The sequence below is a fragment of the Podarcis gaigeae genome (genome assembly GCF_964106915.1).
Source record: "Podarcis gaigeae genome assembly, chromosome: 3".
Classification (NCBI taxonomy): Eukaryota; Metazoa; Chordata; class Lepidosauria; order Squamata; family Lacertidae; genus Podarcis; species Podarcis gaigeae.
Window position 1 is genome coordinate 107,384,224 of NC_139680.1, and position 25,895 is coordinate 107,410,118.

Consider the following 25,895-nt stretch of genomic DNA (forward strand, 5'->3'; position numbering starts at 1 on the left):
TGGAAGCTGTACAATGAAGATGCCAGATTCATCTTTGTGGGGAGGAAGTTTCACAGCCTAGGGGACACCACAGAGAAGGCCCTGTCGCAGACAGCCACCCCTTGAACCTCTGAGGGCAGAGGAACTACCAAGGGGGCCTCCTCTGCTGATCTCAGCACCTGAGAGGGTTTGCAGGAAAAGAGGTGGTCTTTTAGGCTGAGTTGTTTAAGGAGATCTCAGTGGAAGCCCAGCCAATAATCTGGCTGCTGCATTTTGTACCAATTAACGTTTCTGAGTAGTCTTCAAGGGCAGCCCCATGTATAGTGCCTTCCAACAATCCAACCTGGAAGTTACTAGAGCAGAAATCCCCAACCTTCAGCCCTCCAGATGTTTTGGACTTCAATTCCCATCATCCCTGACCACTGGTCCTGTTAGCTAGGGATCATGGGAGTTGTAGGCCAAAACATCTGGAGGGCCACAGGATGGGGATGCCTGTACTAGAGCATGGAGCACAGTGGCTAAGTCATCTCTGTCCAAAAGGGACCATAGGTGGCAAACCAGCTGGAGCTGTAAAAAGGCACTTGTTGCTACTGAGGCCACCTAAGCCGCCAGTGACAGTGCTGAGTCCAGGGACTCAGCTACATTAGACAAAAAATGTTTTGCATTCATTATAAACATGCAACACCAGATGATGCCAGAGAGCAAAAATAATTTTATGCAATTTTTACATAGCGGTTTCTCCCCTGTGTGTAGATCCATCCCAGGAACATCCCCAAGCTGCAAACTTGCTCCTTCTAGGGGAGTGCAACCCTGTCCCGGGCAGGCCACTTCTCCACCTCATGGATGTGAGAACCCAGGACACACAACACCTCTGTCTTTTCAGGATTCAGCTTTAGTTTCTTGACCCACATCCAATCCATCACTGCCTCTTCTAATTCAGATGAAACAGAGATAGAGCTGGGTATCACCTGCATATGGATGACACTTCACACCAAATCACCTGATGACAGTGGCCATAGGCCTCATACAGATTTTAAATAACATGGGGGGACAAGATGGGGCCAGGACAACTCTCATGGTGCTGAACAGTATCCTCCCATGACTACTTTTGGAAATGGTGATGGACATAGGAGAGGAACTGCTGAAGTACTGTGCCCCCCACCTTTCTGAGAATACCTCAGAAGGATACTGTGGTTAATGGTAACGAGAGCCACCAGAAGATCAAGAACAATCAGAGTCACAATTCCCCCATCTCTCTCCTGATAAATGCCATCAAAAAGTGGGTCCAAGGCAGTTTCAGTGCCATGACTAGGCCTGAAGCCAGACTGGAATGAGAACAACTGAAAGCATCGGTACATAAGACATGAGAGACCACTGATCGGAGATCTGTGAATTATTCCATTAGGGTGTTTTTTTTAAAAACTTTAAAGAAGCTGTGAGTCACATCAACTTCACAGTATTATGAGGGGAGTTAACCCTTTACCTGACACCATTAAAATAATAATAATCTAAGCTTCCCCCTTTCTCGCCACATGCTGCTGTTTGTTCTGGTCGAGAGAAGATACATGTACTATAGCTCACCTGATTTTTTTCCTTGCGGGCAAGTGGAAGCATGAGGGGACGTTTAAATCAGGGAAATGGCATAAGAAGAAAGGGTTAACCCCCTCCCTGTACAATATAGATTAATCCATTCCTTGCCCTGCTGGCAGCTTTTAACTTTTAAAAATGGAGGTGCTGATCTTCCAGGCTGTATCTATTGAAGTGTGACTCTGAGCCTCCTTGAATATTACCAAGAAATTACACTGATTTGGAGAGTTAATGCTCACTCTTACCTTTGGTTTAGGTTCTGGGAACCAGGATATGAAAAAAGAGGGGGGGAGCAAGGGTCTGCGGTCCCCATAGTGTAGGGAGCCAGTGTATCACCTAGAGAGCTTCTCATGAGACCCACAGTGCTTCCCTTTTATTACTGAGGCAAACATGTAGAAAGGGGTAAATCAGCGATGGAGCACACATTTTGCATGCAGAAGGTCTCAGGTTCAACTTTCAACATATTTGGTTCATAGGTAGCAGAACCACTTGGAAAGACCGTTGCATGAGAGTTTGGAGAGCTTCTACCAATTCAGTAGATAAGGGGTGGGCAAGCTATGGCGAGATGTTGTTCGATGGCAGCTCTCATGATCCTTGACCATTAACCACATGGGCTCTGGCTGATGTGAGATGGACTCCCACAACATCTGGAGGGTCAGATTTGATACAAAGCATCTCAAAACATTTGTTTGGGGCTCACCCAGACTTCCTTTTGCACTGCGTTTTCCAGGCACAGGTCAGGTGGCGTCCTGTTCAAGGCCAAATTTCGGCAATCCCCGGCTCTTGCCTTCCATGCTGCTAAATTCATTATGTCGTAGTTGCAACGCCTTATGGCCCCACCCTTAGCTCAGCACCCAGTGTGGGAGAACCGGTTGTGCTGCCCTAAATCTGCCTCTGCTCGGACACCCCCTCCCCGTTTTACTACTGAATCAGAGCAAACGACAATTCACGGAAAACCCAATTGCCATTTTCTCCGATTCAGTGGTAAAGTGTGGGTTTACCTGGGTAAAGTCCCAGGACAAACAGACAGCGACAAAACCTGCTCGGACATGGAGCTTTAAAGCCCAGACCCGGGCCTAGAAATGCAATGCAAAAGGAAGTCTAGATGAGCGCTAAGTAAGCTTTCGGTTTGTGGGTTCACACAGCAAAGGGGGGAAATAACAAAACCTCCCCAGAAGTTTGAAAATCAAGTTTTTGTTTTGCAGAATCTGCTTGAGTACCTGGGAAAATCAAGTCGCAACACAACTCACAGGTAGGCATACCTAATCCTAAGAACACTGAGGTTTGATACATTTTGGAATGTAAATGGTAAGAACAGAAGCTTTTGTCTTCTTTTGTAATTCTGTCTCTCCCGGAAAGCATGGGTCCCTCTTTGATAATTCCTGGCATAACTCCACGGATCATAGAATCATAGAACCGCAGAGTTGGAAGGGACCCTAAGCGTCATCTAGTCCAACCTCCTGCAATGCCAGGAATCACAGCTAAAGCATCCATGACAGATGGTCATCCAGCCTCTGCTTAAAAACTTCCAAGGAAGGAGACTCCACAACCTAGAAAGCTTTTTCGTATGTTTAGTCAGAATCTCCCTTCTTGGAACTCGGAGCCGTTGATTCGGGTCCTACCCCCGTGTGTTCTGAGTTCACATGATTCAGGGGGACTAATGCATAGGCAGGTCCCTCGCTGGCTTTGGGAGCAGGTGTACAGTGCCCATTTTTCATATGAGAGGTAGGAACGGTGGAGGAGGTTTCTGTTCGGTAAATCTGAGCTTGCTTTTCGCAAAGGCCAAATTTGCTCAGCAAAATGAAAAAATCCTTGCGGAAATTCTTGGTGAAGATGGCGTACAGGAACGGGTTGGCGCACGAGTTGATGGGGTAGAACAAAACCAGGAGGATCTTTGAGTTGGAGACGGTGATGAGAGGGTATTTGAGCGATGCCGATATGGCGAAAAAGGAGATGGGCGCCATGCAGAGGAAGTCCGTGAAGATCAGGACCGCCATGCGCTTGGCAATTTTGGTGTCGCTGTTGGACGAGATGATGTTGGGGTTCCTCACGGTGATGTAGATGCTGATGTAGCAAGTGCAGATGATGAGAAAGGCCAGGATGTTCAGTACCAGCAGAAACATGATATATGCCTGGGCAAGGCGAGTTTCTATATCCATGGGTAGGCAGATGCTAACTTTCATGTAGCTGCTGACTTGGAAAATGGGGAGGATGGCCACAGTGAAGGCAAAAGCCCATCCGACAAGCATGAAGGCCACAGCGTGTCGGAAGCGGACTTTGCGTTCCAGCTCCATGGCATAGGTTATGGTGTGCCACCGCTCCAATGTAATGAAGGTCAGGGTGTAGACGGAAAGTTCGCTGGCAAAGACGGTGAAGAAGCCGGCTGCTTTGCAACCCGCACCCGTTTGCCAGTCGATGGCATAGTTGTAATACTGGCTTTTGGTCTGTATGTCTTTGATGGCGATCAGCAACAGATAGATGCCGGTGCAGAGGTCTGCAAACGCAAGGTTGCACATGAGGAACCGAGGGACAGTGAGCTTGGACTGGCTGTTGACTATGATCAGGAACACAACCAGGTTCCCCATGATGGCGAGGATGCTGATGAACCATATGAGAACCCGGAGGACGTTGTAGCCCATGATGTCTTCACAGGGGTTGAAGGCATCCGGCTCAGGGAAGCAAATGACTTCAACCTCTTCCTTGCACAGGCTTTGGTAGTAATCGTGCTCATCGTCCAGGTCAAAATCTGTCCCGTCGATATCTAGCAGAAGAGATAACTTATTGCATATGGGGTGGAAAAAAGAACTGGAAGGGAAGAAAAAGAATATGGTCACAAACGCAGCAAGAAAGAAAGATTTGCGCATGCGCAGGTACACACACAAACACAAATGCCAACTATTGCATTTTCCCTTGTTAACTGTGGCAAAACCCTTTGCAGTTCTCTTTTTAATGACAAATTACACAGGGCTTTATATCGAAACCTCTGGGTCCATGTCAAGGTGCAGATACTTACCTTTAGAATCCTAAATGGCTTGGGGTTCAAATATATGAAGGGGCACCTACTCCCATCTCAACTTACTTCTTTAAGATCATCTGCCCTATCCATGTCCATTGTCCATTGGCAGCACAGAGATAACCTACAAGGCAGAGGGCTTTCTCACCAATGGTACCCCCCCCCCACAAGAACTTGGTCCATTCCCACTAATTATACGCATGCTCATGTGCAATTTTGCACAATGCAAACATTTTTGCAAAGCAATTTCCCCCAATATAATGTAAGTTATTTTATATATCATTTGTGCTTTTTAAAAAATTAACATATGCACTTATATGGACAGTTTAACAGCCCCAATATATGCATTTATGCATTCATTGCCTAATAATAATAATAATAATAATAATAATAATAATAATAATAATAATAATAATATTTATACCCTGCCCATCTGGCTGGGTTTCCCCAGCCACTCTGGGAGGCTTCCAACCAAATATTATAAACAATACAGCACCAAATATTAAAAACATTAAAAAGAAAATACAACCTGTACAATAGCCTAACAAAATAGTAAAAGTAAAAACAAAGCCAAAAACAATTATACTAAAATAAAACTAACCCCTACCCCAACTCGACATTTGTCCCACCCCAAACAAAAATAAAAAATAAAATAAAATAAAAATATATAAATAAAACCACCTTTCACAGTGCAACAAAGTAAAAATGCTTTTAAAATATGTAACACAATTTTCGACATTTGCTGCAGCAGTAGCAGCAGCAGCAGCAGCAGCATCAGTGTCCTGAGGCCTTGCTGGAGCCTCTTAAAGCAGTAGTGGTGAGTGTGGTCCCCACGCCCTAGGAATTGGCTTCCAGGGGGGAGTGGCCTTCCTCAACACCCACAATGCCTAGCGGCAGAATTGCTCTGCAAAATTCAGAGAAGTCTCCATTTCAGCTATGTTTTGGATCGCATATTATTTCAGGAAGTATGAATTAAGTGGGCTCCCCTTCAAATGCAAAACAAACCAAATTCTCTCTCTCCCACCTCCCCAATCCCTAAACAGCCCCAGCTTCATCTCTCGTCTTCCTTGTGTGTGTGGGAGGGAAGCCTATCTTGAACACAAAAGCTGACTTGAAGTCTCTGCCGCCGAACTCAATCCCATGAAAGAATCATCACCTTTCTTTGATTTCTTTGATCAAAGCTTAGGAGGAAACAACAGCAACTCTCTGGATGACTGACTGCAGAGGAGGTTTGGAAACCGACATTGCATTTCTATGCCAAGTGGAGTGGTCTTTGTGTGTGTGTATGTGTGTGTGTGTGTGTGTGTGTGTAGAGATAAAACAGCCAGCCAGCCCACACTCCCCTCTGTGTGGGAGAGAGGTGGTTGGTGAGAAGAAAGTCTTTCTCTTTCTGAATGTTGAGGAAGAAAGCATTGCTTGAGGTGGAAATCTTTTACATTGGCAAGTGCAGAGTCCTGAGAGGGCAGCACCTTAATGAGGTTTTGTGCAACCCTATTCTGATTCCACCAGCCTTTCTCTCTCCTGTTCACTCTTGTTATATCTCCTTCGCATACCTCCATAGAAATTCCCAGGAGAATTGTCTCGGTCTTGAAATAAACGCAGAGCAAATACTCAGGATATTTCTAGCAATATGATGTGCATTATTTATCACCTTTGGCCAGCTTTGGAGACTGGGGCATGGATCTGTGTTATACGTTCGACCTCCACAGTCAGAGGCAGCAGTGGTTCTAAATACCAGTTGCTGGAAGCCACAGGAGGACAGAACGCTGTTGCATTCAGATCCTGCTTGTGGGTCACCCATGGCTACCATGAGAAGAGGGTAGAATCAAAGAATTGTAGAGTGGAGAGGGGCCCCAGGGGCCACCTAATTCAACCCCCTGCTGTTATGTACTGAAGTTCTCACCCTGGGCCAGCAGGGGGATACTGTAGATAGTTATGCAAATAAGGGATCGAAAGTGACGTTCAGTGATTGGATAGTTTTAGAAAGTGGTTACAGTAACATTGTACTGGAGCTCTATATAAGCAGGCTGACTGAACCCTTCAGTTGAGTTCTGTCCTGGCTTGTGAATAAACAAGAGCTGTTTGAAGAATCGTTGTGTCGTCTGATATGTTCACCCACAACCTAACACCTGCAATGCAGGAATCTCAACTAAAGCATCCATGACAGATGGCCAGCCAGCCTCTGCTTAAAAACCTCTAATGAAGGGCAGATCAACACCTTCCAAGGGAGTCCGTTTCACTGTTGAACAGCTCATGAGTCGAGGCCCTGCCACCCGCATAGGATTATAATAAGACACAAAGGCACATTATTTTAGGTTAATGGGCAAAATAAGGCCACAACTTTATTGGTTACAGCATGTGAGTAGTATTGGCTTAGGCATTGGATAAAAACAGCAATACATGACCCCACTCAGCAGGGAGTCATTTCAGAGTTAACAACCAGTGGGAGGAGCTTGTTGATGCAAATACAACTGGAAGCTCCCCCATGATGTCACCAGGGGTCGTGCCATGGCCCTAGCCACCAGCAGGGCATCAGGCAGGATCCACGACCGCTGGATTCCTTTAACGGAATACCCGAAAGAGGAGCGGTAGATGATGACCCATACCCCATCCTCCAACACAGCACACCTATTCCAATGCCTAACCGCCAATACCAGAAAGTTGTGATGAGTTGCTACGAGGTAGGCGAAGAAACCAAGAGACTGGTGCCAATTTGCCAAATGGATAAAAAAAGTCCTACCAGGCCCCTTGGGCAACTAAGGCAACCAACCAAAGTCCATAGCAAGGTCAATACGCAAAGGAAGCTGACCTAAAAGGGAGGAAGGGCGAGAGATCCAATGCAAGCAGGAACAGACTGATATTAAGCTGGAATCTCCTTTCTTGTAGCTTGGAGCCACTGGTTCGGGTCCCCTTGACAAGCCTTGAGATATTCGAAGATTCCTATCTTATCTACTCTCAATGTCCTGTTATCCAGGCTGAACTTACTCAGCTCTCTCAACCGTTCCTCATAAGGCTTGGTTTCCAGACCCTTGATCATCTTGGTTGCCCTCCTCTACATGTGTTCCAGGTTCTTAAATTGTGGTGCCCAGAACTCTATCCTTATGTTCTTAAATAGTCACCTGGGGCGACATCTCAGTAGCAGGGAGCAAAAAGCTCCTAGCTGCTCTTATAATAATAATAATAATAATAATAATAATAATAATAATAATAATTTATTATTTATACCCCGCCCTTCTGGCTGAGTTTCCCCAGCCACTCTGGGCGGCTCCCAATCAGTGTTAAAAACAGTACAGCATTACATATTAAAAACTTCCCTGAACAGGGCTGCCTTAAGATGTCTTCTGAATGTCAGGTAATTCTTTATCTCTTTGACATCTGATGGGAGGGCGTTTCACAGGGCGGGCGCCAATACCGAGAAGGCCCTCTGTCTGGTTCCTTGTAGCCTCACTTCTCGCAATGAGGGAACCGCCAGAAGGCCCTCGGCGCTGGATCTCAGTGTCCGGGCTGAACGATGGGGGTGGAGATGCTCCTTCAGGTATACAGGACCGAGGCCGTTTAGGGCTTTAAAGGTCAGCACCAACACTTGGAATCGTGCTCGGAAATGTACTGGGAGCCAGTGCAGATCTCTCAGAACCGGTGTTATGTGGTCCCGGCGGCCACTCCCAGTCACCAGTCTAGCTGCCGCATTCTGGATTAATTGCAGTTTCCGGGTCACCTTCAAAGGTAGCCCCACATAGAGCGCGTTGCAGTAGTCCAAGCGTGAGATAACCAGAGCATGCACCACTCTGACGAGACAGTCCGCGGGGAGGTAGGGTCTTAGCCTGCCTACCAGGTGGAGCTGGTAGACAGCTGCCCTGGACACAGAGTTAACCTGCGCCTCCATGGACAGGTGTGAGTCCAAAATGACTCCCAGGCTGTGCACCTGGTCCTTCAGGGGCACAGTTACCCCATTCAGGACCAGGGAATCCTCCACACCTGCCCGCCTCCTGTCCCCCAAAAACAGTACTTCTGTCTTGTCAGGATTCAACCTCAATCTGTTAGCCGCCATCCAACCTCCAACCGCCTCCAGGCACTCACACAGGACCTTCACCGCCTTCACTGGTTCTGATTTAAAGGAGAGGTAGAGCTGGGTGTCATCTGCATACTGATGAACACCCAGTCCAAACCCCCTGATGATCTCTCCCAGCGGCTTCATATAGATATTAAAAAGCATGGGGGAGAGGACAGAACCCTGAGGCACCCCACAAGTGAGAGCCCAGGGGTCTGAACACTCACCCCCCCACTTTCTGGACACGGCCCAGGAGGAAGGAGCGGAACCACTGTATGACAGTGCCCCCAGCTCCCAGCCCCTCTAGACGGTCCAGAAGGATGTTATGGTCGATGGTGTCAAAGGCCGCTGAGAGATCCAGCAGAACTAGGAAACAGCTCTCACCTTTGTCCCTAGCCCGCTGGAGATCATCAACCAGCACGACCAAGGCAGTTTCAGTCCCATGGTGAGGCTTGAATCCAGATTGGAAGGGATCCAAATGGTCCGTTTCCTCCAGGCGTGCTTGGAGTTGTTCAGCAACCACCCGCTCAATCACCTTGCCCAAGAATGGCAGATTTGAGACTGGGCGATAGTTGGCCAAATTGGCCGGGTCTAAAGATGTTTTTTTAAGAAGCGGTTTAATGACCGCCTCTTTCAGCGGGTCTGGGAAGGCTCCCTCACAGAGGGAAGCATTCACCACCCCGCAAAGCCCATCGCCCAGCCCTTCCCGGCTCGCTTTTATCAGCCAGGATGGGCAAGGATCAAGGAGACAGGTGGTCGGTTTCACTCGTCCAAGCAGCCTGTCCACATCCTCGGAGGTAACAGATTGGAATTGATCCCATATAACAGGACCAGACAGAACTCTAGCACTCTCCCGCCCTGGCCCTGCTCCCACTGTGGAGTCTACCTGCTTCTGAATCTGAGCGATTTTATCTGCAAAAAACTTTGCAAAAGCATTGCAGGAGATCTTGGGGTCCCTACTAGGCCCCGGTGGTACAGGTGGTTCCGATAAACTGCGAACCACCTGAAAAAGTCTCCTGCTGCTGTTTTCTGCAGATGCAATGGAGGCGGCGAAGAAGGCCCTCTTCGCCGTCGCCATTGCCACTTGGTAGGCTCGACGTTGAGCTCTAACCCGTGTCCGGTCTGATTCAGAAGGAGTTTTCCGCCACCGGCGCTCTAGCCGTCTCAACGATTGTTTCATCACCCTCAGCTCCGGGGAAAACCACGGGGCTGTCCGGGCTCCATGCAATCGGAGAGGGCGCTTCGGAGCCAGACAGTCAGTAGCCCTGGTTAACTCCGCATTCCAGCGTGCCACCAGGGAATCAGCTGAAAGGCCATCAACTTGGGATAAGTTAGCCATGCTTGATTAAGCTACAGGGCCAATTCATATTTCCTTTTCTTCTATCTGCCTCCCATGTTACGGCAGAGGGCTTTAAGCTTTTCAGCCAGGCCTCTACCATGGCACATGTGTGTTTGTGCAAGAGCCCTTCTGAGCTGCTCTAAACATCCACCTGAATCTAAGGGAATGATGGAAGAGGATGTGCATTTATTTGACCTGCACCAGAACCAGGGGCGACCCCCAAATCAGCTAGGGAGACAGCTTGCTGTAGTTCTTAGAACTTCTGCAGGCAGCGAACATGGCTGTTGTCAAACCAACATCTGTTCAGGGCTGCCCCAAGGTGCCTGGTGACTTATTGTAACCACTTCACCGTGAGTTCCGGCATCTATTTTTCTTGGGGAAAAGCACTGTACGCACACATCTGTCTGTCTACCTATCTACAGATAGGTAGCCGTGTTGGTCTGCCATAGTCAAAACTATGTTTTGTCTACCTATCTGTCTGTCTATTCTAGACACTAATCGAGTAAAAGAACCACTGGGCATTTGCTAATGGATTACCGTATTTTTTGCTCCATAGGGCGCACACACATTTCCCCTTCATTTTTGGAGGGGAAAAAGTGTTCTATAGAGCAAAAAAATACGGTACTTGTCAACTGCAAAGACAGTTCCAAAGCTGCAATCTTACACACTTACCTGGAAGCAAGTCACATTGGACTCAATTGGGCTTACTTAGCTGTCAACTTTTCCCTTTTCTTGCGAGGAATCCTATTTGGAATAAGGGAATTTCCCTTTAAAAAGGGGAACCGTTGACAGCTATGCACAGCATTGTGCTGTCAAGTACTTCTTAAGCAAGGAGTACATACTCAGGATCACTTAAAGCAGATTGGTTGTGCCTTAAGCGCCAGGACATCCTGAGCATATGCACTCTTGGTCTGCAAATTTCGAACATGAGTGGTGGACCAGGAGGGTCCTCATAAATAATAATAATAATGGATTTTGCAAAGCTGAAGCCAGCCCACCTATGCCGTGAAACACTGAACCGAGAAGCAGTTAAATGCATGATCGGCAACACAAACCAAGAGAGTTTGTGGGTTAATTAAATCAATCAACGTGCAAATCTCAAAGAATACTTGAGAAAGATGGAGATAAATGAGGAGGACCCTTGATGCTCGAAGGCCCGGCGATACCCCACTGGTGGCAAATCATTTGTAGGGAAGGTTGATTTAAGAGGCTGAGGAAGCCCTGTGATTAGCATTGGTAAAGCTCCACAGGGGTCTTGCTAATGAATCTTTTCGAAAATCAGGGACGCAAATGCACGCTGTGGGTGTATCAATTTCATCGCGCCCACTCCTATCCTGTCCTATGGCTGCCCAAATGTCTATGGTCCTCTTCCCATCTGCCAAAGTGATAGAGAGCCTCCGGAAGCAGCCTTTTATGCAGTCGGTTCTTTTGTGAAGGCAAGTCTTGCAGACTTGAGGATGGTTTCTACTTTGCCAGTGTCTGTCATTTACATACATATTCTACATGGGAGGACCAAGCAGGCGTTCAGATAGACTGAATAACATCAGCAGCACCCCCCCCCCCGAGGCAAACAATGTGTACCTGAATGCACCACCCAAAGCCTGCTTCTTTTTGGCAAGCTGCAAAAAAGGAAAGATTTCTCTTTCTTCTGTTGGCTGGATTCAAAATGGCCCAACAACTCTCTTGGGCAAGGGTCTGTCTGGTAGTGAGCAGGGATGGATGAATATGTCAGTTTCGGTTTATCTCAGATTCTCATTTTCCTAGTCTTAGGTTCAGTACTCTACATTTCCACACCAGTATGTACAGGTTTTGTACAGGTTTGACAATTTGTCAGCATTTTGGAACAAATTTCTCTTAATGTACACATTTTTGTATGCTGCTATAATGCAACTGTATACATTCAGAGCCGTAGCTAGGTGATTTTGCGCCCCTGGCAGAACCTTCCAGAACCCCCTAACCACAGACAAATTAGCTCTCCTTTCCCCCTCTCCTCCAACCTCCCCCCCCCTCCACCCATTCAATTCACCCTCTATTAAAAACCTTTTTCTATGAGGCAATAATTGATATTTTTATTTATAGGCATGTTTATGTACATGTTTTTAGCTGATTTTTGCGCCCCCTCCTCGCCTGTGCCCCCAGCAGGGCCCCACTTCACCACCCCCTACCTACGGCCCTGTATACATTATTTCCACCAATCTATGCAGATTTATGCAAGCTTTACATAGCAAATGTACTTTTTGTACTTTCCCGGAGAGCTGCACTGCAGAAACGAGTGTGGTTTTTGAAGGATATCTGATTTATGATAGCCACATTCAAATATCTCAATGGCTATCCCATGGAAGAGGGAACAAGCTTGTTTTCTCCTGCTCTGAAGGGCAGGACTTGAACCAATGGCTTCAAGTTACAAGAAAGGCGATTCCGACTCAACCTCAGGAAGAACTTTCTGACAGTAAGAGCTATTCAACAATGAAACAGACTCCCATGAGAGGCGATGGACTCGCCATCCTTGGAGGTTTTCAAGCAGAGATTGGATGGCCATCTGTCATGGCTGCTTTAGCTGAGATTCCTACCTTGCAGTTCCCTTCCAACTCTATGATTCCATGATTCTACGATTTTTAAGTGGTGCGTGAAAGCTCTTGGGCCCTCTCCAGCTTCCTCTGCCTTATAAGAAAAAGGCCTTGGCAAGAAGGAAGAGGAGTTGCCTTGCACCGGTGGCTAACTAGCAACCCTCCATGCTGTTGAATTCCCACTCTCATTGGTGAATCCTTTAAAACAGGAGTGGGAAACTGCGGCCCAACATACCTTGCTGGGCTACAGCTCCCATCATCCTTGACCACTGGCTATACTGGCTGGGGCTGATAGGAGCTGGAGTCCAACAAATATATGGAGGGGTTACAGGCTTCCCAATTTCTGGTCTAATGGGTAGTCCTTACATCTGGAAAGGTGACCATGTTGGGAAACTGTGTACATGTAGTTACTCACACAGAGTCAATTAAGATTTGGCAGATAGCCAGAAGGCAATCTGAAGGAGTAAGTCTGCCTGGTGATAACAGAGACATGGAGACCGCTCCCTGATTGGTCAAGCTCTCTCAAAGGAGTGATAATTAATGGCCTACTAACTTTTAGTTCAGTGTTCAGAGGTTCAGAGTTCTATGTCAGTGGAGGAGTTGAGAGTTGTGAGAGAGAGAGCTAGCAAAAGATCTGTGTTCTGTTCCTGTAAATAGTCCACTGTATATAATAAACACCTAACTACAAGTTCCTGGTTCCTGCTTCGTCTATCCTGTCTGCAGCCAAGTCGCCAAGTCTTCCGTGGATTCTGCGTTGACTCTGCTAGGTCTGGCTAAGGTCCTGCAAATAGTCAGAAAGATGCGAAACCAATAGGTTTTACCAATAGACCATACTTGACCATTGGTATCTCCTGCTTAAAGCATGAGAGCTGGGAATTCTGTGAGCCTGTGTGTTTTTGAAACTGCTTGAGAAACGTTAAAGGTAGTACACCAGTCTCTTTGGCATAGCAGGACAGAGAAATGGCACGTGACAAACACCATCTAACTCAAGACAGACTCAGACACAGATAAATTCAGACGCTTAAATGCAAAGAATTGGGGCCACTCACTTTTGTTTTGTCCAGTTTGCAAATGCACAGCAGTGGCTTGGATAGGTGAGGTTTGCCTCAATCAAGGAGCGGAACTTGTCCAAAGGAGGTAGTTTCTTTAAGTTGTATGCAGATCTTGCTATCAGCTTGTTAATTTTCTCCAGTCCAATGCTGGGCAGCTGGCTGATCTTGGTCTCTGAAATATCCCTTTAAGAAGAAATGTGATTGCTTCATAATTCCAAACAAACCAATTCACTACGTACATGGAACGCTGGAGACATTTTGAGAATCTCCTTCATTAGCAACGGAAAATAAACTAGCAAGAAACACAAAAAATAAGAACTGATAATATGATCTTGTGCAAGCTTCCTTGAGAGTAAGCCCTACCGAAGACGTGGGTCTTACTTGTAAGTAGGGACATCAGAAGGCATTATTTTTTATCGTGCCCTCTCACATGTAGCAGTGTTTCCATTCTGCTGCAGTTCATCTTCTGCCAAAACCCAGGTTACTTGTCTTACTGTCCTCTGTGGGGACATTACCAACCTTAGGTCATCAATTACCTAAACTGCAACATTCTGTCATTCTACCCCATTCATATCAATGTAAAGGGAACACAATGCAAACGGGAGAAGAAATGTAATCAATAACGTATTGCTTGTGGGCCGAAAGCCAAAAACAACAGGGAATACCGGTCATATTCACTGAATTGATTTCCGTTTCAGACATGGGAATAAGCAAACACCGGCAATTTCTGTCCCCATTTCTGTTGGAGTTCTCCAACACCCCTATTTGTAGGTAAACTCTCCTGGGCTCAATACATAGTTTCTCATCTATATGCTCTGATCCTTGTGTTAAAATACTAGAAACCTGCAGCTAAAGACTTGTACAGATACTTGAAGACATTGAGAAAAGCTCCTAGCTATGGTCTTCAGCATCCAGCTATTTGCACCACCAGCCCTCTGGGTCAGAAGACCAGACTGGCTAGTCCTTAGGATGGGAGTAGTTTTTGAACACACCTCTCCAGCCAGCCAGGCAAGAGGCTTTTCAAGGACACCTTCCCATCTAGGCAAAAGCATTCAAGGAGGGTTCGAAGAAGGGCATGAAAGGGGTGTGGCCTAATGAGAGTGGGTGGTGGCCTGGGGAACACCCCACCTTAAGGGAAAAGGTGCCCTTAAGCTGCATATTTAGCCTGAAGGGAGTCAATCAGGACACACCAGACTCTATAAAGGCCTTATATCCAAGCCACTTTCTCAATCGGTGCAGTGAGTCCTTACAGACTCTGCCTGTTGTGGTTCCTGATTTCCAACTGATTCTGATCATGTCTGATTCTTGTCTTTTGCGATTGAGCCGCAGCTACAACCTGTCTTGGAACTGGGCCAATGCCTGGCAGTCGGTTCAATGGACACAAAGACAGATAGGGCTCCTTAATCTTTCAACAATTTTGTGGGTAGATGGAATTTCAGCAGGTTCACCCATGTCCATGCCAGATTAACTCTGCTGATAACATGTTAAAGGTACACGTGCCCCATTCTCTGTTGCCTGCCCTAACTTCAACCTGTACCCCACTGAGCATCACTTTGTTCTCCCTGGTCCTCAGGGCATACATCTCCAAAGCTCCTTTGCCTATTGGTTCCTTCTCTGCCGTCAGCACCCAACCCGTTTTGTCTTTAGATCCTGCATGAATTTTCTGCCTCACCCAAAGGGGCCTTTCACTTCCTTCTTAGAAATCACACTGTTTGCCAAAGTTCTAGCAAAGCTGACACATTTGATGCATTTGTCCTGGGCAGTTAGAATGTTCATGAGCATCCCATGTTAGCCTGTAGACAGGCAGCCTGCAGGTAATAGCTGTCTTTTAGCTTTCTTTCTTTTTTTGGGTGTGGGGTGGGGTGTGGAGGAAACTCATATAAAGGGATAGGGATGTCAAGGTTGCTAGTACCAAGCCCAGTTTTCCAGGAGGGAAGCCATGCTGAACAGATATGATTGCTTTCTGCAAGAAAATAGCAATGAGAGCTGACAAGGAGGAAACAACAGGCAATCTATTTGGCTTCCATGCCTGCAAAATACAGTTCTTGCAGCATTAGCACAACGAGACATTGACACTAGAGGTGTGTGTGTGTGTGTGTGTGTGTGTGTGTGTCCAGATGAAGCTTCACAGCTGCAAGGCCACAATACATGGAAACAAACCAGTGTGTGAGGAAAAGTGCCAAGCAGAGAATTCAAGTGGATTGCCATTTGGTCAAGGACTGTCTTCACTGTGCATGAGTGGTCTGAAGGAGAGAAGGGACCCCAAAAATGAATGAGCGTTGGATGATGGCACAAAATGGGTGGAGCAAGGAGGGATGATTCCTTGACAGATGCTGAAGCTGAAGGGGCCTGGAGAGGATAAAAACTTGAGAGCTTCTGCTCATTGCAGAAAATTGACCATTAGGTCAGCATGAAAGCAGGTGGTGTGGTGTGGTGAGAATCTGAATATGACCACCGTTCATGGCAAAGGGACGAGGGCAGACAAACTGGTAAAGCTGATAAAGTGGCTGCTTCGTAAGCCCAAGACATAACGAATGACATTAGGTCAACAATGTTGTCCAACTGGATGCTGGCGATGAAGCTTTCATCTTGGGTATTGAATTGTTGTGCATTTGCATGCTCTTTGGAAAGCCCCAGGGATAGAACTTGTTCCTTTTCATGGGCACACTGCACAACTAAATTTGGGCCAGGTAAGGGAACCAATCTCAGGTCCAAGTATAGAAAGGGCCGGTTCTACCATTTGGCAGAAGTGGCCCACCTCGATCAGCATGTAGATTTGGAGGTGCCAATAAAGCAGGGGCTGGGGAGACGGCAGCCCTTGAGATACAGCTGGACTCCCCATCAGCCCCAGCCAACAGGACCAATCATCAGGGATGATGGGAGTTGTAGTCCAACAACATCTTGAGGGCCACAGGTTCTCCACCTTGGTGTGAACCGGTCTTCTTGCTTCCCTGCCCAATCTCTCTGAAGCACCTTATGTTGGTTAGAGATGGATAGGAGAAGACAGGGTGGATACCTGGCTAGTACCCCACATTGGCCCGAGTTCCAATTCCATTGTTAGCTTGAGCGGCAGCACCTTGCAACTCAATGTTCTACGCAAATGCTGGCTCTGGATTCTTCTTTTTGAATATAAACTACTTGGCATTGTTAATTGTCACCTGAATACTGATTTGGGAACAACAAGCCTTAAATCAGCCTGTCGGGCAATTTAATAAAAAAAATACCATTTGTTGTGCTGGTAGAAAAGAAGAAGAAGAGGGGGGTTGGAAAAAGAAAGCAAGAAAAAGAATTGATTTAGTCAATTCTGTTTTCGCCAAGCAAAGATGTTATTATGGGTCAATCATTCCTGTAAGTGAAAGTACGTTTGGGTGTATTCTCCGGTGACAGATGAGTAGAAAAACTCTCTTTCATGATCTTGGCCAGGATAAAAAAAAGAGAGAAAAAAGGCAATTTACCATCCACAGAACGATGTAATAGAACAGAATAATTCTCATAAAAATAACTCAGTGTTTGAATTTGAAGTATCGGATGAATCTGAACTGCAGTGAAATCAATTTGATAACCCATCAGAATGTGATGGTGTTTGGCTCCTGCTTACAAAGGCGTTGCGTTAACTTCTCACTACAGGGAAACGGTGGTTATTTTCCTCCCCCCTCTCCGCCCTGCTGTAACCCCATCTCAAAGAAATGTTTATTGCTTGGCTGCTACAAAGAAGCTTCAGTTACAGCCTTATCCAAATATTAAAATCACGGATAAGGAAGAGCTGGAATCCTGTGCAGGGGAAGCAAAACAAAACAGGGGGGTTGGAATAAACATTATCAGGAGCAGAGGACAAATACAGATGGTGAGATTTACATGAGGCTGGCGATGCTGTGGGAGTCAAAGGCCTTTCCGCTGCCCAGAAATGGAGGGTTCTGCCCGAGAGAGGCAAGCACCGCTGAACATGATCGTACGATTAAAAAAGCCATTAGCCTGGACACACAAACAGAATAACCACAGGGAGCAGGTCTTGCTGGTCCATGCCCCTTAAGACAGCAGGGTGGGGTGCAGCATTTTTGAATTCTGAATATGTGCCTCCTTGTCTGTTGTGACCACTCGTCGGAGATATTGACACAACGGCAGCAAAAAATTAGTGAGAATTATTACTTACAAAACGGCTGGTCCATTGGCTCCCAGGAAAACTTCATTGGGTAATTTTTCCAGCTTGTCATTACCACTCAGATTTCTATGTTAGAAAAAAGAAATAAACAAAAGTTGTGGTTACTGTTTGATTCCCGCCCCCCATCAACTAGCTAGAGTTGCTTAAATGGCTAGTGTTTAATTGACTAGTCAGTTGTTTTGAAAGAAAGGCTATGAACCCATCCAGACCCTGTGACCATCATTAGGGGCCCTTTAACTTTAAGCACGAGTGCCTGAGTTTGCTTTTTTCACCTCTTCCCTCCTTTTCCACCTTTTGTCTTGTGTATCTTAGACTGTAAGTCTGCTCTGGGGAGGGGCGGAGGAAGGGGGGTGCGGTGGGGGGTGGTCCACCCTGGGTGTCACCACTGAGGGGGGTGACAAAATTCCAGGCAGCACTCACCGCAGGGCCTGCAGCGTGCCTGAGCCACACGTCTCTCCTGGGAGTGACACGGTGGCTTGGGCGCCCGCAGGCTCAGCACTGCCCCAAACGGTCTGTCCGCCGCCTCCCCCTCAGATGTAAGGTGGCTGAGAGGGAGGAGGCAGGCAGACTCCTTGGAGGCCCTGTGCAGTGTCCTACTCTGGCTTGCCCTGCCCCGTGGGTGGCTGGCCCCAGCCTTGGGCACAGGGCACTCATGCCGCCCCAGGCACCCGATCGGCTTGCTCCGCTGCTGGCTGGTGGGCAGAACAATCTTAAATGGAGTCAGGGAGGCGTGAAGTGTCAGTCCCACAGCTGGACCTCAAGCCCTGCCAGCTTGTGACAGCCAGGGTAGAAGGAGTGGAGGGTATCTATTATGCCAGTTCCAGGGAGACATAGGTAAGGGGCCCAAGGATCACCCCCCTCGGAGGATCCAAAGGAGTTTGGCTCCAGCTTTGGATGGGAGTTCCGATCAATAACCCTGTGGTCAACAGAGCTTGGTGGGCCATGGTATGTCTCTGCATAAAGCAACATCCACTGTTCCTCCCTCTGTTATGATTTCACTCCACAGTTATAGGATTTGCACCCGTTTTGCCACCTCTAACAACACAGTGATCCTTAGCTGTGTGTAAGCTACCTGGCTTAAGACTCAATATTCTATGCAAAGAAAGAACTTAAACACGCACAAACACAGAGATTAAGTTGCATATCATGGGTAGGCAAACTAAGGCCCGTGGGCCAGATCAGGCCCAGTTGCCTTCTGGATCCGGCCCGTGGACACTCTGGGAATCATTGCATGGATTGCCAGCGCATGTGCATTCTTTGCCTCTCCCTCCCTCTCCCTCACACCCCTCCTCCTGGCTTCTCCCCGCCCTGCCTAGAGGAGGAAGGGGACTGGGCTTTGTTGGTGCCAGCAGCACCAACGCTCAAGTGGTCGCCATTTTAAGCAGCCCCTCTCCGGAGCCCTTTTGCGTGCCGCTCAACGTCCCTCCGCTGCCGCCGCCAGCCCCTGCCGCTTGCAAGACACAGGTAAGCAGCCCCCAGGGCTCGTGGCGCTCTTGCATCATTATTTCCCCCCCAAAATATAGTCCGGCCTCCCACAAGGTCTGAGGGACAGTGGACCTGCTGAAAAAGTTTGCTGACCCCTGCTGTATATGAAGTCTGTTACCTAAAGAAATACACTGAGCACAATCCAATTACAGTTAAGCATTTTTAAGCACTGATTCCTATCAATGGGAGATGCATGTCAATGGGTGGCATTCAACCAAGGTTTACTCAGAGTAGAAATTATTGGGCCTAGCATAAACTGCATACCCATCAAATGCCTCATAAAAACTAGGACATCCCTCTCCTCCCCCCCCATCGGAGCACAGCAGCCATTTTGGACGCCTTGCTTTCATGTGATTTTGGGCTGAGATCTCACATGGGTCACATGACTCACATGGGATTTCCGACCCAGAAGATGGCGTCCTGGATTTGGGCCACATCACACTGGAGGGGTTTCAACTGCTGTGGCTCTAATCTGTGTTCAGCTCAGTTGGACACCACCCTCTACTTAAATCTGTTCTATGGAAAACAAAACTGTAACTGAAGTTATTTTGCTGCAATATATATCTCCCATGGAATGCTCTCCAAAAAGCCAAATCAGTAGAATAAAGAAATAATACACACAGATCAGACAAGGTGGTCCCATTGAAGGCATGGTCTTCAATTTCGGTGAGTCCATTTTTATTTAGCCTTCTGCAATAAAGAGACAATGGCTGTTAGACTCTATTCTATACTTTTTTTAAAAAAATAATATGGCAGCATTCTACTGAAATTCTCCCCCCCCCTTTAAAAAGGAATTTGTGGTAAATAACTTTTTTTCATAAAACAACAATAGCCTTTAAACTGTGACACTCCCACAGAAAGTCAATCAGACTGTCTCCGGAGCAGTGATAAGAATTCAGTGAGTTGCATCTACCATGTGCCACACATTCTGCAGGAAAAGGAGGGTGTCAATCAAAATGTTAGCAAAAAGATAACGGAAGGAAGAAAGTTATTTGCTTCATTTATATACCACTTTTCCACCTAGGACTTCCAGGCGGCATACAAGGTTTATCCCTCTCCCCATTTTATCCTCACGGCTGTGCTCTGTGGTAGGTTAGGTCGAAAGAGAGTGAGTTAACCAGATTACAAAATGAACTTCATAGCTAATTGGTGATTTGGACCTGGGGCGGCCTGAAAGACATGAAAAGAAGCGTCCCATTTTTTGCAATGTAACAGTTCTTCAAAGTTTGATTTGCTCATTTAAAGGGGGCAATCCTGCTATGCATCACATCATTTGCAAATATTCTAATTTTCTAATTGGGTTCTTCACCTCAAAATAATGCATTTATCAAACTGACAAGTAACTTCATTACCTTTACATTTATAGACCAGAATTACTACTTAAGGTTGTTTCCAGATGGCCTGTTAATTGAACATTCATCCTGATTGGCTTGCAGGGAGTTCAGACAATATTGCGCCAAGCAAAACTTATCCCACGCTTTCCAATGCATTTTCTGGACACTTTCGTTATGCCAAAAACACAAACAAAAATATTGCACATTTTGCCCTAGTGCATGCACTTTTGTACATATTACTCACCAAGAAAACTGCACTGCACTGCCAAATTAAGGAAAAATGCAAATTTTGAAAGATTGCTATGTTTTGATTTGCAGATTGTTTAGGAAAGTGTGAATTAAACCTGAACGGAATCCAATTCTCCATGCCTACATTGCACAAATAGCAATAACAAACCTTGGCTACAGCTCACGGTTAATGCGGAGGGCGCTTGACCCTGGTGCTTCCACAGCATGCCATGGCAGGAAAGAGAGCCAGGGAGAAGCAAAGCAGTTGCAAGCTTCAATCTGGCAGCAGGCATGTTCCTGCAGTCTTACAAAGTCATAGTTTGGCTTGCCACGTTGTGCAAACCAGACTGAGGGGTGAGGCAGGAGAGCATTCGGTGACTTATGCAATTGCAAGTTTCTTTGGAAACTCAAAGCGCTTTCCAAAATGACGAAAAAACACTAATACTAGGGAATCTCGACAAGCTTGCAGAGGAATTTTTCTCTGAGGGAACGACGATAGCTAACCTGCCTTTCCCTCTCTCGGGCTCCTCGCTTCATCCCAAACAATCTTCTGCAGTCAGTTGTATTTATCACTTCCACCCCATAATTTGCCTCCTCCCCTGCTCCTATTGTGACTCGGCAAGACTCATCCACTCTTAACCCAAAGTGGCAGGCTTGAGTGATGGGCTGACAATGAATCATTTAATTAAACTGTCAGAAAGCCTCCATGCTTGGCCTCTAATCCAGAGCGAAAGCTGCCCATTCGAGCGATAGGCTTATCTAAGGTCCAAGAGGGTGTGCGAAGGTTGACATGGAAATCAATTACAGTCATGGTTGGAGAGATTACCCTTTTGACTGTGAAAGGCACGTGTCTGGTAGTGTCACGTCTTTGATGCATGTCAGAGGCGATCACGGCTTACGAGGAAACCTCCCGTGATGCCTCTGGAGGTGACAAGACAAGCCAGAGAGAAATGGCTTCACAGCTAGGCTCCCTGACATGAGTGCTTGTGTGAAACCAACAGGGTGAGAAGGAGAGAGAACAAATCAAGATGTGGACCCCCTGAGGCCTAGCCTGCAGCCGTTGAGGGGAGAGTCAGACAGGGAGTCATTCATCAGCCAGGAGGCTCCTGGCAAGACTTTCCAAACAAGGTCAGAGCACTGATGATGATAATAATGAAGACTAATATTGCAATAGTTTCCATTAGCCATTAATTAGTCATTTTAGGTAGGTGCGTTCATTGCTTTGTTTATAACTCCTGCAAAACTTCCTTGTTTAGACCATTCTTTCCAGACAAGTAATCTTAATACGTAACATTATTTTATTTAAAATTGCTAATACTGGGCAATACCTTGCCAACAAATGACCGTATAGTAAAAGCCATGGTTTTCCCAGCAGTGATGTATGGAAGTGAGAGCTGGACCATAAAGAAGGCTGATCGCCGAAGAATTGATGCTTTTGAATTATGGTGCTGGAGGAGACTCTTGAGAGTCCCATGGACTGCAAGAAGATCAAACGTATCCATTCTGAAGGAAATCAGCCATCAGTGCTCACTGGAAGGACAGATCCTGAAGCTGAGGCTCCAATACTTTGGCCACCTCATGAGAAGAGAAGACTCCCTGGAAAAGACACTGATGTTGGGAAAGATGGAGGGCACAAGGAGAAGGGGACGACAGAGGATGAGATGGCTGGACAGTGTTCTGGAAGCTACCAGCATGAGTTTGACCAAACTGCGGGAGGCAGTGGAAGACAGAAGTGCCTGGTGTGCTCTGGTCCATGGAGTCATGAAGAGTCGGACATGACTAAACGACTAAACAACAACAACAATACCGGGCAAGAGTTGCCCAAATGAAGCCTGTCATTGGAAGCCTCGCTCAAGGGGTTCTGCTTTCATCCCTTCTCCTTCAAACTGGCTTGGGTGTGTTCCAGAAACCCCCCAGAACAGCTCACAGGAGGAGGAAAAGCCGATATGTTTGCGCAGACAAAACATCTGTAATACCACAACGTTGAATTCCACCCAATGGTCCATCGCACTCACCACAGCTACTTCTAAGATTGCTGGCCTGATCTAGTGGCCAAAGAGAGCTACAAGTCTGGATGCCTTTGGATGGAATTGCAACTCAACCCTACTATGTCCTCACTAGGTGGACTTTCTCACAGCCTCGATCTCCCCATCTGCAACATGGGGGATAACAATACTGATTTACCTTGTTGCAAGGATGACCATAGTGCCATGCATGTGAAGCATGCTGAATGCTTAAAGGGTTTCTTTACACATCCTAAGCACCTAAGCTTCTCAGAGTAAACATATAGCCTTATCGACCAGGGCACTCTCTCTCTCTCTCTCTCTCTCTCTCTCTCATTTGCTTTTCTGTTTTATCTCATCACCAGCACATACTATGTTACAGCCATACATAAAATAATAGAAAAAAGATAGCATAGGTACAAAACAAAAACATATGATAGTAATAATAACGTATCTAAATTCTTCCAAGATTATTTAAATCCCGTATATCTTAAATTATACTTCCCTTCCACTCTTTCCATGGTTTCCTATCTACTATCCTTTCAACTGCATTTCCTTACTCTACTAATTTGTTTTCATTACCTTACATAATCTCCCGTTATAACATCTACTGCTGAGTATTTTTTTCAGCCCATTATGATTGTTTTTGTGTTATAATATCCCCCCCCATATAATCCGCATATAATATCTAATCCGCTTTCAGTCTCGGGGCCTTATACTTCTTAGCAAGCAGGCTGCACATTGTACCTTTGCATTTTCCCCCTCTCAAACTTCACATGACACACCGAACGGGGGGAGCTCTATGAAACTGAAGGCCACTGTCTAACTAGGTCAGGTTTGGTTTCCCTGTGGCCCTCCATCAACACCAGCCAGCATGGACCAATGGTCAGGGAATGATGGGAGTTGGGTCCAGCAGGACATGGAAGGCCACAGGCCCCCTGTCCCTGCTCTAGGTTCTTTTTATTCTTTTTCTCCACCCCATTCGTAATTGTATTTGTTGTTTAGTCGTTTAGTCGTGTCCAACTCTTCGTGACCCCATGGACCAGAGCACGCCAGGCTCTCCTGTCTTCCACTGCCTCCCGCAGTTTGGTGAAACTCATGCTAGTAGCTTCGAGAACACTGTCCAACTATCTCGTCCTCTGTCGTCCCCTTCTCCTTCTGCCCTCCATCTTTCCCAACATCAGGGTCTTTTCTCTTCTCATGAGGTGGCCAAAGTATTGGAGCCTCCGCTTCAGGATCTGTTCTTCCAGTGAGCACTCAGGGCTGAGTTCCTTAAGAGTGGATAGGTTTGATCTTCTTGCAGTCCATGGGACTCTCAAGAGTCTCCTCCAGTACCATAATTCAAAAGCATGAAGTCTTCGGTGATCAGCCTTCTTTATGGTGCAGCTCTCACTTCTGGGAAAACCATAGCTTTAAATCATAATTGTATATGCCCCTGCAATATCTCCCTGACCCTGGCTTGCCTCTTCATCTTTTTCATACAAGATTATGGTTGGGATACCGCCTTGAAGAACTGCCAGTCATGCCACTCAGATTACATATGGCTCAGTTCTGATCTGGCAGGGCGAGGGGGCTGGGGAGGGATCTATACTGCCCAGCAATTCTGCACATCCCTGGACAAAATGGCCGTCCACGAACGACCCGCATGGAAGCTTCTACAAAGGCACAAACAAATGGCGACCATTGACTTGGTGATAGCAACAATGGAATGCAGGCATCCGCTTCAAGGGGACATTTAGATATGTTCACCCCCCAAAAAACAATGCAAAAAAAGAGGGAGGAGGAATCAGGGATGGTTCATTAGGAAACATCATTGTTCCTGCGCAATGAGAAGGCTTCTTAAGGCCTCAGCGTGGCACCGGACTGCGAAGTCGCCTGTGACAATATATTAACATTATGCACAAGCGTAGCAAATTATCAGCCTCTCTGCCCATTGCTTGTCTGAGTAATGGAATGTCTGCAGCCAGCAGGAATGATGAAGTCGTCCTGCTGTCCTCTAGAGCACTGCTTGAATGATGTGGGGCTGCCTTGGCAAGTGTAAAAAGAGAGACTACCCTGGGCATCATTACTTTTTAAATTTGCTGCACGTTGCGATTCGAGAGAGAGAAGGAGAAGTTGGTGAGTGGAAAAGAAAAGAAGAAATCCAGTTTGTCTGGCGTGGAGAAGGCCTGTTTTCATGTCCGTGAAACCTAATCGGCTGGAAAGTTGTTGTGGATACAACTCCAGGGTAGTTCTTCCATTTTCCAAAAACAAACAAAAACAAAAACAAAAATAAAAACCCAGGATAAACTGCATGGGCTTGGGGAGAAGGAGCAACATAGCGGAAACACAGAATCATAGAATTGTAGAGCTGCAACCCCTTGCAATATAGGAACCTCAGTTAAAGGATCCATGACAGAAATACTGAAAATGCAGCAGGAAAAGAGCTGGAAGTGTGTTGATGAAGAGTGCAGTGATTTTTAGATGGAATATGCACCAACCAGTCCCTTTTTATCTAGGACAGCACAGTGGTACCTCGGGTTAAGAACTTAATTTGTTCTGGAGGTTCGTTCTTAACCTGAAACTGTTCTTAACCGGAGGTACCACTTTAGCTAATGGGGCCTCCTGCTGCCGGCGTGCCGCCATCGTGCGATTTCTGTTCTCATCCTGAAGCAAAGTTCTTAACCTGAGGTACTATTTCTTGGTTAGCGGAGTCTGTAACCTGAAGCGTCTGTAACCCAAGGTACCACTGTAATCATTTCCCAGGGCCAGGCTCTGCTAAAAGCAGTGTTTTTAATTACTACACAGTATTGGGTGGGATTCAGACTTCACTTTCCATGGAATGGAAAGCTTTTGATCCAGTAGACAGATCCTTTGGTCAGAGACAGATTTTCCCACCCTCACGGCTCCCAGCACCATTTCCTACATAGCTCTGGAAGATCCCATGGCTGTCTAGAATAGTGTTAGTAGCCACTGTGCTATAGTGGTTAGAGTGTCAAACTAGGGCCTGGGAGACCAGGGTTCAAATCCCCACTTAGCCATGAAGCTCATTGGGTGACCTTGGGCCAGTCACTGCCTCTCAGCTTAACCGATCTCCCAGGGTTGTTGTGGGGATTGAAGGG

At 46.6% G+C, this 25,895-nt stretch overlaps 1 protein-coding gene across 2 annotated transcripts in view; it reads right to left on the reverse strand.

Annotated features, from left to right (window-relative positions):
• Positions 1-671: 671 nt before the first annotated feature.
• FSHR (follicle stimulating hormone receptor) overlaps positions 672-25,895 on the reverse strand; it is a 99,487-nt gene continuing 74,263 nt past the window's right edge. For both annotated transcript variants that reach the window (XM_083733342.1, XM_083733343.1), the window contains 4 exons: positions 19,851-19,919; positions 17,736-17,810; positions 13,583-13,768; positions 672-4,371 (listed from right to left, as the gene is read on the reverse strand). In XM_083733342.1, the coding sequence (XP_083589468.1) occupies positions 3,138-4,371; positions 13,583-13,768; positions 17,736-17,810; positions 19,851-19,919 (1,564 nt within the window). In that variant the 3' untranslated portion in view covers positions 672-3,137. The remainder of the gene's footprint in view (positions 4,372-13,582; positions 13,769-17,735; positions 17,811-19,850; positions 19,920-25,895) is intronic.